General features: G+C 36.6%; 2 protein-coding genes across 2 annotated transcripts; one reads left to right on the top strand and one right to left on the bottom strand.

Annotated features, from left to right (window-relative positions):
- Window positions 1-574: 574 nt before the first annotated feature.
- Window positions 575-1,506, bottom strand: LOC113271863 (uncharacterized mitochondrial protein AtMg00810-like). Its single transcript, XM_026521785.1, has 2 exons — window positions 993-1,506; window positions 575-660 (listed from the first exon to the last, which is right to left on the bottom strand). Exons 1-2 carry the CDS (start codon window positions 1,504-1,506, stop codon window positions 575-577), a joined length of 600 nt encoding a protein of 199 aa, XP_026377570.1.
- A 9,555-nt stretch (window positions 1,507-11,061) lies between these two features.
- On the top strand, window positions 11,062-15,479 carry LOC113271861 (putative disease resistance protein RGA3). Its single transcript, XM_026521784.1, has 7 exons — window positions 11,062-11,946; window positions 12,032-12,601; window positions 13,895-14,032; window positions 14,408-14,521; window positions 14,749-14,851; window positions 14,906-14,991; window positions 15,405-15,479. Exons 1-7 carry the CDS (start codon window positions 11,062-11,064, stop codon window positions 15,477-15,479), a joined length of 1,971 nt encoding a protein of 656 aa, XP_026377569.1.
- Window positions 15,480-19,158: the final 3,679 nt, after the last annotated feature.

The raw sequence follows: 19,158 nt of genomic DNA, 5'->3' as shown, positions 1-19,158 counted from the left end.
GCAAATCCGTTGGATGTTGAATTGGATGCGGATGCCAAATTTGAAATCCGTAGGGAATTGGATTGGATGCAGATGAGGTGAAAACCGGTCCATACCGGTCCATGCTCACCCCTAGTAAAAATGGATGTAAGCAACTTGGTTCATAACTGTTCAAACATGAAGCCCAGATTGGATAATCACCATAGCCATAGGTAAGGGGTTTCACTTTCAGCCCAAAATTGGGGGATCGCAGAACAATGCATGGCTGCCTAATGTTTGTAGACGAAGTTTAATGTCTGGTGTAGGTTTAATAGGAAAGATTCCCTACCTTGCCGAACTATATGTATACCAGCAATACACATTAATTTTCAACAGGGTTCATTTCTCTATTTGAAACGACAAGGTAGAAAATCAGAAGATTTTCTTATTATGAAAAATTTGATTACAAAATTTGTATTCCCTTAGGCTAAATAGGAAGATGACTAAAAACATATTAGCTAGCATTAACTCAAAATAATATCTTTCCTAACTATTATATTTCTTAACCATATAAACAATATATACATAAATATACAAAATCTCTTAATACTCCCCCTCAAGTTGGAGCATGGAGATCGCGAATGCCCAACTTGCGAAGAAGTAGCTCAAACTGAGGACGACTCAGAGCTTTGGTGAAAATGTCTGCAAGCTGAGCGGTTGTGCGAACATGAGAAGTAATAATAACACCAGACTGAATTTGATCTCGTTTATAATGACAATCAATCTCAATATGTTTGTGCGTTCATGAAAAACAGGATTAGCCGCAATATGAAGTGCGGATTGACTATCACAGTAAAGACGCATAGACTGAGAGTGAAACACACCGAGAGATTTCAATAATGCCTTTAGCCACGTGATTTCACTACAAGTATGAGCCATAGAACGGTACTCGGCTTCAGCAGAAGAACGAGATACTGTGTGTTGCTTCTTTGTCTTCCAAGATATAGGTGAGCCTCCCAAAAAAATAAAATAACCAGTAAGCGAACGACGACTAAGTGGGCAGGAGGCCCAATCAGAATCACAATAAGCAGTAAGTTGGAGAGCACTATCCTTGCGTAAAACAATCCCTTGACCCGGATGGCCCTTTAGATAACGAAGAACTCGAAGAGCAGCTTCCCAATGAGATACCCGAGGAGACTGCATAAATTGAGCCAACACATGCACTGAGTAACACAATTCAGGACGTGTAATGGTCAAATAAATCAAACGTCCAATAAGCCGACGATACTGAGATGAGTCAGAATAGAAAGGTCCATCATCTAGAGCTAGACGATGATGTTGATCAATGGGTGAAGAAGCTAGTTTGGCTCCAAGAAGTCCATTCTCAGACAGAATATCCAAGGTGTATTTCCGTTGAGATAAAAACAGACCATCAGAATTATATTTAATTTTGTAAACCCATTTACAACCAATAGCTTTCTTCCATGGCGGCAGATCAATAATAGATAGCGTGTCATTCTTATCAAGAGCACCAATTTCCTTAGACATAGCTACGATCCAAACCGGAAGACGAACAACTTATGCATAACTCGTAGGTTCTTTAAGAATAGTTATCGCCGCCAAAAAACGAGTATGATTAGTAGAAAATTTTGCACAAAACACATAATTAGTTATAGGATAAGGCGTACATGAGGACGTTGAAGAGTGGGAAATGGAGGAGCCGGGGTCTATAGATTTGACAGTATTACATATATAATCCTTCAACTGAGTATTAGGAACCCGAGACCGAACACTTCTTCGAACTGTTTTATCAGAAATGTCACTGATAGCAGCTTGTCTGTCGGTAGAAGGCAATAAAACTTCATCAGAAATACTGTCAGGTATGTGTGCACTGTCAGTCACTAAACCTGCATCATAAGACCCCCCTGCCAGTGAAGTTACTCCATCAGGTGAGTTAAAAACATCACCGTCCGACTCCGTCGGTGAAGGTACAGCACATGGGACAGTATCATAATCGCAATGTTCTTCACATGGGACAACATCAGAATTGACCTCCCTTGTCACGTTTTCTGATGGTATAGCAGTGACCCTTGGACTTCCGTTAGAAGCAACCCCACCTGTCACGTTTTGAGAAGGTATAGTAGTGACTCTTGGACTTCCGTTAGAAATGATCCTACCTGTCACGTTTTGAGAAGGTGTAGCAGGGACGCTTGTAGTTCTTTCACCCGTGACCTGTTGAATGTTAACAGTGTGAAATATTAACTCTATCAGACGACGGTAAATTTGTCTGTGTTGCTATCTCATGAACCTGCTTATTCTGTCTTGTACAGTCTCCGGAAGCTGATAACCCTGCAGTTCTGCCACGTTCTGGACTGGCTGGTACCTCATCAGAATTTTCCGTCCTTGCACTTTCCGCAGAAATCACCGACCAATCTTTCAACCTTAGCTGGCATTGTTCATTAATATTATCTTCATTATTGTTATTATCATTGTCCGAGGAAATAACTGTGTAAGGAAATTTATCTTCAAAGAAAATAACATCACGAGACACAAAAAATTGTTTCCTTTCCAAATCAAATAACCTCCAACCTTTTTTTCCATGAGGATAACCAACAAAAATACAACGGCGACTTCGTGGATTAAACTTGTTTCGATCACGAGGGATAATACTTGCATAACACAAACATCCAAATACTCGAAAATGAGTATAAGTAGGGGACTTTTCATGTAACAATTCATACGGAGTTTTTCCATTGAGCAAGGGAGTAGGTGTGCGATTAATAAGATGAAAAACACTTAAGATACATTCACCCCAAAAACGAAGAGGTAAATTTGCTTGAAATCGTAAAGCACGCCCCACATTCAATATATGACGATGTTTGCGTTCAACTCGCCCATTTTGCTGTGGTGTATCCACACATGAAGTTTGAAATTCTATACCATGTTTAGCAAAGAAAGGAATTAATGGAAGAAATTACGTACCATTATCACTGCGCACCTTCTTAACTTGTCTATCAAACTGTGTCTTCGCCATAGCACAAAAATTCTGAAAATTTTGCACCACCTCAGTTTTATGTGCCACTAAACAAACCCAAACACAACGAGAATAATCGTCAACAATGGTAAGAAAATAATGTGCGCCACAAGAAGATGGAGTACGATAAGGTCCCCACAGATCACAATGAACTAAATCGAATAAGTCATCAGCTTTATTCTCACTAATAGGAAAAGTAATCCAAGTTTGTTTAGCCTTAAAACAAATATCACACGGTTCATTAAGAAATTTCTGACAATCAGCTTTATTCATACCCGGAAGTAAAGAAAAATCGATTTTGATTCACTCGAATCAATTCATGAACATCATAGCCACGGTTTGCAAAAGATTGCATTCCTTATTATACAAATGTTTTAGTTCATGAACAAACCGATTTTAGAAAGTAACCTACTTAAGTATGCAAACGGGTACGCATACCTAAGTAGCCAAACCGAGTTTGGTTACACCAGTATGCGTACGGGTACGCATACCAATTCACACTTCCAAACTCCAACATAAATTTACGGAAAAAACTTCCGCCAGTACACGTACGGGTACGATACCTAGGTTCCGGACTTCCTACAACCAACCGGTACGCGTACGAGTACGCATATTTAGGTCCCCGGTTTTGGATTTTACATAAATGTGAATACACGCTATGTTTATATCCAAACATGGTTACTTGTTCGAAACTCTCATTTCAATCATTGAAACTTTCTTAGAGGATGACAATAGTTGTTATCCACAAACTATTAGCATCTAAGCGATTTTCAAGTTATTAAAATAATCAATATGACTTTTGTCAAGAGTTAAAGATGAACTTGGTTAAAGCGAAAGCTTACCAACACATATTTCGAGAAATAGATAAGCGAGTTAAACTCGGCTCGAAATAGCAAATGTGTATAATTGAAGTTTATATAGCAATACGACTTTTGTCTCAAATAGGAGATAAAGTCGATATACTTTTGAGTGATAGATAAGTTCAAGTCTCCACATACCTTTTGTTGATGAAGTTCCACAAGTTCGCTTGAGTAGTTCTTCGTCTTTATTCGATGAACACCGTGGAGTCTAAATCTCAACTACACTTACTATCCTAATCCGAGACTTAGATATAAGTAGACTAGAAATCAAGACTTAAAGTTTTGGCAACTAAACTTGACAAACAAGTTTGAGATAGCAACGCTTGCGAGTTTGACCGAGCAGTGCTCTAACAGTACTGACCAAGTTACACTGCTTTTGAAAAAAGAAAAAAATAAATACTAAAAAGTAATAATAATAAAACATTGGTATTACAGAAATCAGTGGTAAAATTTCTTTTGGTGGTTTCCTATTTGCTTCTTTCCAAATGTTTTATGTAGCATAAATATTACAAGCGTGAGATATTAACAACCCAAATTATATCAAGTTAGTTAGCCTAAATAAGAGAGGAAAATTTTATGTTGGTAGCCTGTTGGGTTTGTTTTCAAAATCATTATTAATTGTGTATCTAAACTCCCTCGTATTAGTATACTTTTCCTTGAACATCATCAAAGTAGGTTCTGAAATATGTAATCAATGTCAACCGACATGGGGAGATGTTGTCGAGATTTCCGATCTCGGTCCATAAACGAGACTAGTTCCTTAATCTTAACGAGACAAAATCTTGTCGAGCAACTCGTCTAGATGGCCGAAATCTTGCTGGGACGAGTTGCCTAAAAAACTCGATTTTCTTTCATATTACTTGAGCAAGTTCAAATTAGTCTAAAATCACAAATGTCTTCATTGATACGTTGAACAAGTTGTATCGGTTTTGAAAATGACGGCACCGAGTTTCACCTTGGTAACTACGGAGACAAGCTCGAGATCTGTGCTTTACCACATTATCACTTCGAAATATGATATTATGGCCACTCCTTTTTGTTTCTTGTACGTCGTTTCGATCGCTTTCATTTTTCTAGATCCCTCTTGGTAAAACGTTTCAGTTGTTTTCTCGTGCAATAAAGACTTAAAATTGTTTTATATATTGTGCATTTAAATGTTTTTATTATTATTTGACTAGCAAACATGACATGAATAGTTAAAGAGGAAGGATCCCCTCACACCTTTATTTTCACACTATCTAACCCGTTTGGAGACATTTTTTTTAACCAAAATTGAATGGTAACGTATTTGAAGTTAATATTTTGGGAATATGTTCGTCTTACAAAGGTCTACATACTCACAAAGAATGAGCTGATTCTGAAACCTATAGCTCCACCATCTACTACTTTGAAAATTGACCGTCGAATGTCGACTAATTCTTAACCGTCAAAGTTAAGATTGGTGGATGGTGAAGTTTATTATTTCAGAATGAGCTCATTTTTTGTGGGTATGTAGATCTTTGTAAGACGACCATATTTACAAAATATTAGCTTCAAATACGTTACCCTTTGAATTTGGTTAAGAAAATGTCTCTCAACGTGTGAGATAGTGTGAAAATAAGGGTGTGAGGGATCCTCCCTCGTAGTTAAAAACCTTCATTTAACATAAAGGTTAATGTCAAATTTTGCATATAATTTTCATGTCTAGCTATCTTATTTGTACAAGCGAGTGAGAAATCTTTCAATCTTGGAACTAACTTTTAACAAAAGCAATATATGATTATGATTTTACTTTCCAAACAAAATATACACAAGAGAATGTATTGAGAAAATCGATAGCAATGGAGACTTTGAAATGTTTGAGGAAACTAATCCGTAGTTCATTACGAAGATCTAAGGATTAGTGATGGTTAATAAGAGATTAATAAATCTCCAACAACAAACCTTGTTGGGAAGAAATATGACGAAGGACTGTAAGCAACTGGGTTCGTACTTGTTCCATCATGAAGCTCAAACCGGATAATCTCCCGGAGTAATGAGTTTAATCCCAAAATAGGGGAAGAGTAGAAGAATGTTTTCTAATTGTAGATGAAGTTTTATGTTTGGGTAGGTTTGATACTAAAAGATGCCCCATCATGGTGAACTATATATATATAATAGCAATGCACATTCAGTAGACTTATTTTCTATATACGTCTAATCGAATTTTATTTTATTTTTATGAAAGCGTCATGTATGGCGTGGCAGCTTACGTTAAGAAAATCTAGATCATTGATGACTCTCTGACAGAAGAGTATCCTGGCTCGAGTGACGCATATTGTGATGAACCAAATAGTTTGAATACTTGATTTGAAATAAATATTTGAAGAATGACTTTTACAAGGAAATGTATATTTGTTATCATTCGTTAATTCAGTTTATCATAGAAAGTAGTAAAACTGCAACTTTGAAGAGTCTCAAGAGAGGTGAGACTTATCTACAGATTGGTAGAGTTAAGAACCAAATCGCCTTGCTTTGCTGCCTATGGTTCTGTAATTTTAATATACACGCAAGCCTGTCTTTAGAACATTTTTAGGTTATCACCTTGTTGCAAGGTTTGAAAGTTTGCATTAAAAGGTTAAGATGGCTGAAATTTTTCCAATTCTAGTCTTCGCAAGGTTATGGGAAGTATGGAAAGAACGTAATGGTAGGATAATTGCGGCAGAGGTAAGACAGTAGATGAGATATTAACTGTGTAATGTCTTGTTGGTAATGGACCTCATCATCATCTAAATGTGAAAGGACGGTATATTGTACTTTAGCTTGAGATTTCTGTTTAACCGATCTTTCTGGTGTAACTTTATTTTTTATTTTTTATTTTTTTTGACTTAAAAGGTTGAGAATATATTGATGATAAAAAGTAACAGAAAAAAGGAGCGGAGCGCCTAAGCGAGTCCAACGGGGAAGGCAACGCCAACACCTACAATAGAGAAACTCAAACTAAAGAGCGACAAAAGACGACTCCTAAAACAAGCACAAAGAAAATTCAGCAGGCTAAAAGCTAAGCTGAAAAACCAAAAGGAAAATACAAGTTACTTATGCTTCCTAGCAACAGAGCGTTGGCCTTTACCCAAATCTTCGGGATTTCGCTATTCCATTTAAACCTTGAACGTTCTTTTTCCGTTTTCTTACTAGTTTTGTCTTTATAAGCCAAATGTTGAGCATATCTATCCGCTTCTACATCATAGAATTCTTCACTATCCTCTTGGCACTCTTCTATTATAACTCTATCTTCAACTTGAGAATTTTGCACATTACTCAACACTTTGAAACTGGTATTTACTTTGAGAGGAGTGTTGATGCGACTTGTTTTAATAGGACCATCCTTATTAGGCGCAACAACCTTAGCAGGAGATTTCCTACTTGAGTCCGTCTCCCAATTCCCATGTCCCTTTAAAAGAAAGGGATTATATTTCTCTTTACCACTTTGTTGAGTCTTAGTTGGAGATTTCCGGCTTGAAGCTGTCTCCGGCTTGAAGCCGTCATGTTTCACTTCCCCACTCTTCTGAATGTTAGCAGTCTTGATTGGACTCTTTGTAGAAGCAACTTGAACTGACTTTGTTATTGTAACTTGAGTAGCCTTGTCAGACAAATCTTTCCATTGGTAAGGCAAGTCGCTAGGCAAATAGAAAGGTTTGTGCATAAGTCCATTCTCTGTAGCCTTTTACAATGCTGCAGATGTGGAAGCCAAGGTTATAGCAATTTCCTTCTCCACTGTTGCTCCATCCAATTTTTTACAAACTCCACTTGTATCTTTGACATTGGTCTCCTTTGCTATTGAAGATTATTCAAGCACAGGGGGTGTGGGTCACTTGATGCTCTCTCATTTGCAATAGAGACAACAACTGAATCAACCTTTTCAATCCCATATTCACTGCCACCATCCACAGTAGTCAGCTGATGGTCATTGACTGGTGCATTGGGAAGGTTTTTGTCTCCATCTTGAATTCTCAGATCATGATAATCAAATGGCAGTCTCAACAACTCTACCCTAGATCATATAAAAACATTATTGACAAGAAAATCTGTATCCAAGATGATAAAAAGAAAAAACTCAAAGACGTAAATATATATGATGAAAATTCTTACCTCTCTGTACTGATCAAAATCGAGTGGTTAACCTCACGAATCTTGTAAAATTGGTCTTTTTCCTTGAGAGGGAAGATGGGAAATGGAGCGACCTTTGGGTCTCCGTGTTTAGGTGGTATATTTACTAGATTTCTGATTTGGGCGGTATATTTACTGGATTTGAGAAATTTCATATATCAAATATATGCCGTCGATTAAGACGTATGGCTGAGAATACACAGTGAAAGTCAAAAAGAATTTTTACTCTTAACTGCTTGTCGGGTGACGTGGTGTTTAGAGTTTTTTTACTTCAGTTGTGCCAGCTCATACTGGGTGCACTGGGTGCAGATTTCTGGGCGCCATAAATCATTTCCGTTAATCGTATGCTTTCTGGATACTTAGAAGTCAACATCTATCTCTACACAAACTCTAGCATAAGATAGCCTTGTTAGAGTGTAATCGTCCACAAATATAGGTTTTCCTATGAAACTTGAGATAAGATTTGACCCCTCAATATCCCACATGTGAGCTGCACATTATAAATCAACACCGAAATGGGTACTGACTTGATGCTAGCAATTGACGATTCTAGCAAATTCGACCACGGTATCACTGTAAAAAGACTTTTCGAGATGTAAAAAGAGTCTAATTCTAATCTCTTCTACTATCCTCATCATCTTTAAACTCAAAAATGAAAGAAAAATTTCCATGTAATTTGATGCTCACCTCATTCTTGAGTTTCCAATGGTTGTCTAGCTTTTTTTACTGCAGGAAAAGATAATCTTTTTACCACACAAAATCCCACCATATATTCTTCACAACGTTTAATTCCTGCTGAGAAATCAACTGCTGCATAATCTACCGCCTTTTTGCCATCTAGATCAGTAGATGTAAAGAATTTCATAGAAGGATGAGGAGTAATTGGCTGTGAAGAAGGAAACAAAGTTCTCCAACCTTTAGAGTTAGGGTTAGAAGAACCCCCTTTTGAAGGACACCCAACTGTTCCATTAGAATTGATGCCTCCAACCTCTTTCCTTGGTGAAACAATCTCTGAATTGTTAGAAATCAGAGTATTATCAACATCATCACCAACCCTCCGAGAATTTTCATTCTTTTTAGGGTTTTCAGAGAACTACCCTCCTTAGAACCGTAAGATTCGATTAGAGAAGGAAAAACAGACGAATCAATGCTTGATTCAACATCAAAGATCTGAGTTGAGCTAATCTTTGGATCAATTTCAGAAGAAACATGGGACGAATCCATGAGAAAAATTCAAAAAACTAGATCCGAAAAAAGTGGCATATGGTTTCTCTGCCATGTCATCACTCACTCTCTTTTTTCTTTTTTATCCTTAAAACTCTCGGAAATGATAAAGCTACCGACGCCAAATCCCGAAGCCGACAGAATTCGTGGTGGGCCCAAACCCACCCCCTATTGTCTCCCGCCGGTACCAGAGGTTATGTCTGTCAGGACACAACTCGGGATAGAAAATCAGGGGCTGTGTCTAGGGCTGTCAATGGATATTCGATATCCGGTATCCGTTTCCGAACATCCGGATTCCGTTAGGTTAATATCCGACGTAACGGCTATCCGATATCCGATAACCTTAACGTAACAGATATTCGTTTATTAACATAACGGTACCGGTTAAGGGAGTATCCGTTAGGTTAATATCCGATATCGTTAGTGTATAACTATATCATAAAATTTTCGGAAATTTTCGATACCTAATACCCTTTAGGTTTACTCTTTAGCCATTTGATTACGTCTCTCCTAAGTAAATATCGGAAATTATCGGATATTAACGGAAATTATCGGAAATTATTGAATATTAACGGAAATTATCGGAAATTATTGGAAATTTTTTGTATCATGAGTAGATAACGGAAATTAACGGAATAATATCCGATATCCGATAGCTTATCCTTAACCTTATCGATATTGAATTTTTGAATTTCGACGGATATTATCGGATACCGGATATTCGATAACCCTTAACCTTATCGATATTGCCAATATCCGATGGATTTTTATCCATTGACAGCCCTAGCTGTGTCCCAGGGGCCCAAACCCACCCCTCTCTTTCCATGTCATCACTCGCTTTCCACGTCATCACTCGCATTTGGTTCGTGGTGTAACAAAAATTCTTGCCGAACCGTGAAAGCAAACTACACAGAAACCGTGTACACACAACCAGCCTTTAAAAAGGACCCCTACGGCGGGGCCCACCAATTTTTTATATCTAGACGGTTTCTGTGTAGTTTATTTTGACGGTTTGTGTAGCATTACTCCTGGTGTAATTGGTGGGTGCTTTGGGAAAGAATCTTGAGAAACCGTGCACACACAGACGCAGTTGCGGTTACCTCATGTGGAATCCTAACAACTTTGGAATGGGAGATTCTGGCGGAAGAAAATACACAGTTATTGGTTATTACTGTCACGGACTCATCGACAGCAAGCATTTTCATTTTTCTTTGTGGACATGCTTCGTAGGGTTTTAAGGACCTCCTCAACAAAATGTCAGGTCCCTTTAACAGTCCCCAACTCCCCATTTTTGGGAAAGAATTTTATTGTGCTTCAAAAAAAGATGGATATGAATTACTGGTATGAAATGATTTTGATACCCAGGTGGTTTATGGTGGAAAATGGTGAAATTTTCGACGACTGTCTCAAAAGAGGTGAAAGTATATGGAAAGGTCAAAGCTAAGCACCAACTCGGTGCTACGTAATTTCAATATAGGTAAGCTAATCTTGTCTTTTCGGAACGCGGTGTGTTCTTTCCGCTGTGGTCTGCACGTCCTAGTAAACAGCGTCAGATCCGCAGATCCCAAATTAACTTAATTTTATTTCGACAGCCACCTGCCATTTTAAATATATTTTAAGTTCTAATACCATGGGTCGATTTATTAGCACATTTTTGTCAGCTAGCTTCATTTGACTTTTCTTCATTTGTTCTTCGAGTTTACTTGTATCTTCACTTGTAGCTCTTGTAACCTACTTTTAATCATCAAAACAAGATTAAGACTTATATCTTCCACTTGATTTTCACTTCTTGGTTTTTGTTTCCTAAATTTTCCTGTTGTATTCATTTGGTTATCTTGTTGAGATCATTTACTTGTTATTATGGCGTTGGAAGAGATCTTTGTTACCGGTGCCACAGAGTGTATGAAAAAATTGGTCTCTGTTGCTTCCAAAACAATTGGTATGGCTGGAGTTGCAGATAAAGATTTGCAAAAGCTTAGAAATACTTTGGAGATGATCGCGGCTGTAACATCTGATGCGGAAATGAAGCAGGTGAAAGACCAAGTTGTGCGACTCTGGTTAAGAAGGCTCCAGAACATTGCGTATGATATTGATGACGTTTTGGATGAAATGTCCTATGAAGCCACACGACGTCTCTCTATAAAATGTGGAAATCTAGAAAAGGTACGTCGCCTTTTCATAGACAAATTTGATTTCAAAATGGTTAAAAGGTTCAAATCTGTTAATGAAGAATTAGATGATATTGCCAAGCAAAAGGAAATGTTCTTTTTGGAGCATGGTGATGATAATCAAAATACTGAGAAACTAGACCGAATGACAACATCCTTTGTAGATGATTTTGCAAATTTTGAGAGAGAAAACGATAGATCTCGTATAGTAAAGAAGTTATTGATGACGGATCCTTCTTCGTCATCTTCTGAAAAATTTAGTCCATCCGTCATTTCAATAGTGGGTATGGGGGGACTTGGGAAAACAACCCTCGCTCAATTGGTATACAAAGACCACTCTATGGAGAGAAGCTTTGAGCCAAGAGCGTGGCTCTGTATTTCTGACAACTTCGATATCATTCTAATTCTTAAAAATATTCTCGAGTCTATTACTGGAAAAAACTGTGATCTGTCTAATGTCGATGTATTGGTTAGAAAAGTTCGTGAAGAGATTAGTGGGACGAAATATCTGTTGGTATTAGACGATCTGTGGAACGAAAATGCTGAAGACTGGGAGAAACTTAGGGATATATTAAGAGTGGGTGCTCAAGGGAGCAAAATATTAATAACCACACGTAAAGACGATGTTGCTTCTATTGGACGATGTTGCTTCTATTGTCAAGGGCACAATTCCACCTTACAACCTGACAACCTTAACGGATCAAGAATGCTGGTCTATCGTTGAGAAAAGAGCTTTTTCTCCAGGCGGAGCAGTCAAGACTCCAAATAAGTTAATTATTGGAGACGAGATCGCGAGACTTGCAGCTAAATTTCTCGGAAGTCTTTTGCGCTTGAAAAATGACGAGTCTGATTGGTTGGCCATTAGAGACAATGACGTTTTCAATACACCAGAAAACCCAAACAGCATAATTCAAATTTTAAAAATGAGTTATGACAACTTACCCTCCCATTTGAAACGGTGTTTCTCATATTGTTGTTTATTTCCCAAAGATGGGAGATATCAAAGAGAAACATTGATTCAATTGTGGATGGCTGAAGGATTCCTTCATCCATCTAATGGAGGCGGAAATCAGAACTTACCAGAAGATATTGGTAACCATTACTTCTGTAGCTTGTTATCAAATTCCTTTTTTCAAGATGTGGAATATGACCAGCTAGGTAATGTTAATGAGCTCAAAATGCATGATTTAGTACATGATCTTGCACAAAGTGTTGTTGACCGTCATGAAGTGGCAATTTAATTTGAATGCAAGTGAAATGGGAGAAAATGCATGTGATATCCGTCGTCTACAGTTAATAATAGGAGGAGTATCCAAAACTGTTTTTAATGTTTTGAGCAATGCGAAAAAACTGCGAACAATATTTTGCAAGGAAGATGCTCATCTGTATACGAGTCCGGTTATCAACAAGCATTTACGTATTATATATTCGCTTTCTCATTCGTTTCCAAAAGCTTTTTCGTTTCTTCCTAAAGGTGATGGTGATTTATGAGTAAGTCCATCTTCCAGTTTTGAGTTTATACACTTGAGGTACCTTGACCTCAGCAGGCTCGATTGTTCAACAGTTACAAATGTTCAAGTTGGTTCCATTAGCCAACTCTACAATCTGCAGACTCTCAATCTTCACCTATCTCTACAGGTTGGAAACGTTCTCAGAGGTATTGGTTCTTTAGAAAATCTGCGCCATCTCAATCTCTCTTATTCAGATGTAAAAACGTTACCTGATTTTATCGTTAGGCTCACCAATTTGCACACTTTAGACATCAGTGGTACGTATATTTGTATATTACCCACTGATATTGGTTCTCTTCGAAATCTAGTGTCCCTTCAATTTAATAAAGTGAAAAATACTAGAACCCCACTAAATGGATCCTCTCCTGTTATATAGGTTCAATATATATAAAAGCCCCATTAAATGGATCCTCTCCTGTTAACTCCATATTTTCACTTTCTAATATTTCTAGGTCCAGAATTTTAGATTTCAGGGCTTGGTAATAAAGTTTAGGATTTGGGGGAAATTCGTAATACCAAGAATGCCCTTTATTATATATACCTAATGAAATAGGTTATAGGTTTCATTTCCAGATTCATTTTCATTTTCACTTTTTCTCACTTCTCTCTCGTCTCTGCTCTGAAGAAAATTAGGGTTATTTCATCAAACCGAAGAAAACGATTGCAGAGAGCAAGAAAACGATTCTCACTCCATCGAGAAAATCATGGCACTATTGTTGGAGATCTCTGAAAACAAACTACCGGAAGGAATCTTAACACAATCGATCTGTAAATTACTACCTGGATCTTCTTCGTATTTCTTCTTACTTTACTCAAAACTCCAATTCAAACACCTCGCAAACAACGAAACCCTAGGAATTCATCAACTCCTCCAGTGAAACGAACTTCAAATCTTCTTCATAACAAATCCAAAGATGTAAGATCGAGACCAAAACAAAACCAAAATCTCTATCTTAACCTCTTTCTTCTTACTTCGTATACTGATTTTGTGTTTTATTTTTTTGTTTTATGAAGATTGTTTCTCCAATTCAGATGATGATTTCACCCGTTCCTGAAGAAACTAAAGTAACGTCACCAGATCTCAAATCATCTATGGAGTCTATAGAGATTCTTGATTCTTATTTTCTTGTTTCTCCAAAAGCAGATGATCAGGTAAGTTTGTTTTGTGCTCCGATTTCAAATTACTTAATATTTTCTCAAAATTTGATTGATAAATGCGGAATCAAATCGATTATGATGTTGTTGTTATCTTTTCAATTCCAGAATCTCGTTTTCGATACTGATTCGTCTCTCTCAGATCTATCTGAAATCACCAGTTGCACCGTGACTTCGGGTCAAGCTAAATCTTCACCTCTCTTAGCTTCATCTGAAATCACCAGCTACACAGAAAATTCAAGTCAAGATAAATCTGACGAATCTGAAATCTCAACCACAACAGAAATTTCCAAAGAAATTATTCACATAATTTTTAAATTTCCTCACAATTCAATGATGTTTTTCTTCAATCTAAAGTATAATGTATTTTAGTTGCAGAATCTTGAGTTCCCTGATGATTCAACTTTCGTTGCTTCATTGGAAGTCATCAACAGCAGCGTCAACGTTTCGCCTAATGAATCTGCAGAATCAGAAGCTAAAATTTTGGTAAAATTTGAATTTTGTCTTTCCTTTCCAGATGTTAGGTGTACTTATTTGTTCTTATATTGTTAGGAACAAGAAAACTCTGGAGAGAAGTAGGTCCATTATCAGTGTCGATGTTTGTTTTTGGAAGTAAGCTTTGACTGCTTATTTTTCCTTCATAGTGAAGTAATAGTTTAGCTTTACATATACTTTGTGGTGTATAAGATATTAACATTTTGTTGTTTTTACAGATATATAATGAAAAGATAGGTGATTTACTTGATCCCACGCAGCGAAACCTTAAGGTGGATATGTTCGGCCAGTTAGTCACTCTCTTAAGCTTTCTTTTAGAAGGTCTTGGTTCTCTTTTTTCCTTTTCATGGCAATTTCAATTTTTTTTATTGACAGACTATGGATTCGATGGATTCGTCAGACGTGTCTTCATCTCAGATGGATTCGATGATCTTCTTCCGAAGTACCTGAACTTTTTGATGGTAACCAATTTTTTCCCCAAGATTATTTATGTAGGTTCATTATTATAAATGAGGCATATCCGCATAGAATGAATTGCAAGCTTTGCTACATGGATAATAGCTAAACATCACTTTTTTTTGGTATATTATGCATGGTTTTATGGACTCAGATACTTTACCACTTAATGTATCACATGAATTTTCTGATTTTATATTGACATATATAAGTATGATGCATGTGTAACTCCTAGTTACAAAATTCATATGCATGTGTATCTGCAAGTTACACATGCTAATTGAATGTGTAGCTTATAGTTACACATGCTAACCGAATGTGTAACTGCTAGTTGCACATGCTATGTGGATCTACTGGTTTGTATCTACGTTATGCTTATTTTTGGTTGAATTTACTGGTTTTGTGTTGTCTTGTGCAGGGAAACACATTAGGAAGTTGGTTAAAGATGGATTCATCAGCTGCAAACCAAACCACATTCACTCTCGATCTATGAGAGGTTTTCACTCTGGATATGGTACGTTATACATAATAATTCACAGTTTTTTTGCTTTTCAGTATTCATAGTGTGTATTTGGCTTCCAGCCTGCACTGAAACCTTAGCTAGACATGTACTTATGGATTAACTCTGTCATCATTTCTCAGTAGTATGCGCTATATCAATAAATCAGATTAAAATACAGCTGACAATGTTCTTTAGATTACTTGATTGCAGTACTAAAAGTATTACGACGTGCAATTCGGCAGTTTAATTAGTTAAGATTCATTGTTCTAACAATCACTGAATTTACTACCTTGTGAAACTCATTTGTAACATAATACAACTATTAAATTTGTATTGAGAATTTTAGCTGATGGTGTTTGATTTTCCTTTTGTATTTATTGGTATGCAAAAGTCTGTGAAACTTATAGATACACATGCTAATTAGATGTGTAACTTCTAGTTACACAAGCTAATTTGATGTGTAATTTCTAGTTACACAAGCTAATTAGATTGGTAATTTCTAGTTACACATGTCGATTGAATGTGTAACTTCAGGTTACATAGATTTTACTTACATATAGCTTTTACACAAGCAGTTGCCAAATTAGTAGGCCTTTCACAAGTAGTAGTATTGTGTATGATTAAACCTAAGTAGTTACTTGTAATCTTGTATAATAACGCCACTTTGAATGATTCAAGTTCAGTTAGTGATTGAGAATTTAGAGCAATTGTTCCTGAAACAACAGAAATCATCGCTTGTTGCCAATGATGATGGAGGTGATAAGTTAATGCTACTACGAGAAAATCCAGATGCCCCTATATATCTCTGCCTATAGGTAAGTAATTACGGCTCTCTTTGGAGGTGGTGGTGGTGCTGTTGTTGACAACTCTCTCTTGTACTGAAGTACAAATTACGGCTCCTATCGAAGGTAACTACTTCTTGTTAATTGACACTAACTCATCTTCTTTACCATGATATACTTATGACCTTAAACAATCCAGTTATAGAGGACAGACCAAGCATCGTTTCAAAAGAAAGTAAACTATTTCATGTCTCAATTTTACTAGAAGATTGTTTGGAATGTTTAATTTTGTGTTATGAAGTTATGAGTGGTGTTACAAGTGCTTTCTAGTAGGAAGTAGCATATACCTTGAAAACATTGATATGTTGCTTTATGCATTGACCCTATTCTGTCATTTTCTGCATATAACCTTGTTACTCATACCTGGATGCAGAATGAGGGCTCTGACTCGAGATACATTCACTTGCTTTCAAGTTTCTTTATTGTGTTGTGAAGAAACCGATCTCATGACGGATGTGTAACTTCTGCATACACATCTATATGGATGTGTAACTGATGATTACGCATGACGGATGCATGTGTAACTCCCGGTTACACATGCTAAGATAGGTTATCATGTGTATCTTCTGTGATCTTTGTTCTATAATTGTGCCTTACAATTTGTTCTATAATATTTTTATTTTTTTGCTTTTTGTTTTATCCAACCTAATCTATGGATATTTATTTCGTTGCAGATATGCAAGCATTTTGGAGGGAGGAAGACAAGAAGGAAAGGAAAAGATTTAAACTTCATAAAAGCACAAATCAGACGCATGTGTAACTCTCAATTACACTAAATAGATGCATATGTAACTCTCAATTACACTAGACAGATGCGTGTGTAACTTCTAGTTACACATGCTAAGAAATTATTGTAAATGAATATTAAAGTAATACATGTATTTTTTGTATGTGTTCTTTTTGATGTCTATTTTTTTGATGTGTAACTTTGCATTACACATGGCATAAGGATGTGTAACTTTTGTATACACATGTCATATGCATGTGTAACTTCTGTTTACACATTCACACTGTATTTTAATAATTTTGGGCCGAGATTTAATAATTTTGGCTTAAATTTAAATTTTATTTAATTATGGGCTTGACAATAAATAAAAGAGTATGGATGTCCTTTAACAATTCGGGGCCTAGATTTAAATTTCTTTTAATTAAGGGCCTCATATTATGGGTTATCCATGAGTTGGGCCTTAGCCTAATTTTCCCTTTAATAAAACCCGTATCGAAAAATTACCCGACAGTTTTGGAGAATTGACAAATTTAAGGTCACTGCATTTGGGAGGTACTGAAATAAAAAAAATTCCTGAATCTTTGACTAGCAACATCTGTAAATTAGAGTATGTGAGATTAGGGAACGCCTGTAGTTTTCCCAAAGACATTAAAGAATTGGGTTGGTTTGAGATGTTTCGTGAACAACCACAGCCATGAACCAGAGTCGGAATATCGAATAATGCCTACAGGAATAGAAATGCTAACTCATTTGGAAGTATTAAGGGTTAAGAGGCAAAATGCCCCAATTTGGACTACAAGGTTGTGAAAATGCCCCGGACGTTAGGCAAAAGATCAAAATGCCCCAAAACGGAATCAAAATGCCCCAATCTGTTATGTTTTCCGTCTGACATGGTTAAGTGGTCAAAATGGTAAGCATGTGGCCCCGCACGTGTAAATAAATATCATTTATACCCTTCTGTCAAAATACCCCACAAACACGTGATTTTGATTCCGTTTGCCACATTTAGTTAGATTGCGACACATGGCTAGACTAAAATTGGACGGCCATAGATGAAGTAGTTATATTTACTGAAATGGATGTTTCTTTTTCTAAAATGACCAGCATGTCCTGTTAACTAGGATTGCGACACGTGGTTATTCTTTTAGTTGGACGGCTGGAGATTTGGTTGTTATATTTACAACAATGGGGTTTTTTTAAGAGAATGACCACCATGTCCTACAATCTAAGATTGCAACACGTGAGTTCAAATCAACGGCTACAGATTTCGACCGTTTTAAATCCGACCGTTCTACATTCCGACCGTTGTAATAACAAACACTTTCTTGTCTCTCCTGACTTATATATATGGGGAATTTTCACAACCTTAAATCAGTATATTGGTTTTTTTCTTCAAAATGTCTCCTAGATCAAGTGAGAAAATGAAAATGGTAAGAGCAATTTCAAGATTTTTTCAAAGAAGAACATAGTTAAGGGGTGAGTATCTTATCCATCTTACTTTAATTTTTACTTAATTTGCAGGAATGTGAGATGTGCAACCAAAGTAATCATCAATCAATTGATTGTCCTTGGATCTACAGTATGTGTAAATTAGTTCCTTGTAATGGTATTCGGAAACTTTTAAAGGTCAAAGAAGGTGCTAATTCAGGGAAGAAATTCTTCTCTTGCTCTAATCCTATGTGTCCATACTTTGAATGGTTTGATGATGCTATTAAAACCATGACACCTCAGTATAAAGGAGGATGTAAAGCTTGTGTTAGTGATCACAAATTTGATGATTGTTCTTGGTCATATACTCCTTGTATCTACCCCAAATGCAATTCAACTAAGGTGAGGATGTTAAACATAGCTCAAACATCATGGAATTATGGTATTGGCTACCTAAAATGCAAAAAATGTGAAGATTTCCAATGGGTGTCTGATGCTATCTTTGTGGAAAAACAAAATCAATCTTATAATTCTGAAGATCAAATTTGTGCACAGTTTAAAGACAAAGTGAAGGTAAAGTGCATAATTAGAAGTTAATGTATGTAAACAAAAGCAATGTAACAAAATATTGTCAACATTCATAAAACAAAACTGAGTACTACTATCTCTGATA

Source organism: Papaver somniferum, chromosome 4 (assembly GCF_003573695.1).
Source record: "Papaver somniferum cultivar HN1 chromosome 4, ASM357369v1, whole genome shotgun sequence".
NCBI lineage: Eukaryota > Viridiplantae > Streptophyta > Magnoliopsida > Ranunculales > Papaveraceae > Papaver > Papaver somniferum.
Note: the sequence above shows the minus strand (reverse complement) of the source record. Positions and strands in the feature narration are given on the sequence as shown.

Excerpts from the sequence above, each read along its gene's own strand:
- LOC113271863 (XM_026521785.1), bottom strand. The coding sequence starts at position 1,506 with ATGTCTAAGGAAATTGGTGCTCTTGATAAGAATGACACGCTATCTATT. Across the intron at positions 661-992 it reads TAGTCGTCGTTCGCTTACTG|ACATTTTCACCAAAGCTCTG; the intron begins GTTATTTTATTT and ends CTCAGCTTGCAG.
- LOC113271861 (XM_026521784.1), top strand. The coding sequence starts at position 11,062 with ATGGCGTTGGAAGAGATCTTTGTTACCGGTGCCACAGAGTGTATGAAA. Across the intron at positions 11,947-12,031 it reads AACTTAGGGATATATTAAGA|GGCACAATTCCACCTTACAA; the intron begins GTGGGTGCTCAA and ends TCTATTGTCAAG. Across the intron at positions 14,852-14,905 it reads CTTAAGCTTTCTTTTAGAAG|ACTATGGATTCGATGGATTC; the intron begins GTCTTGGTTCTC and ends TTTTATTGACAG.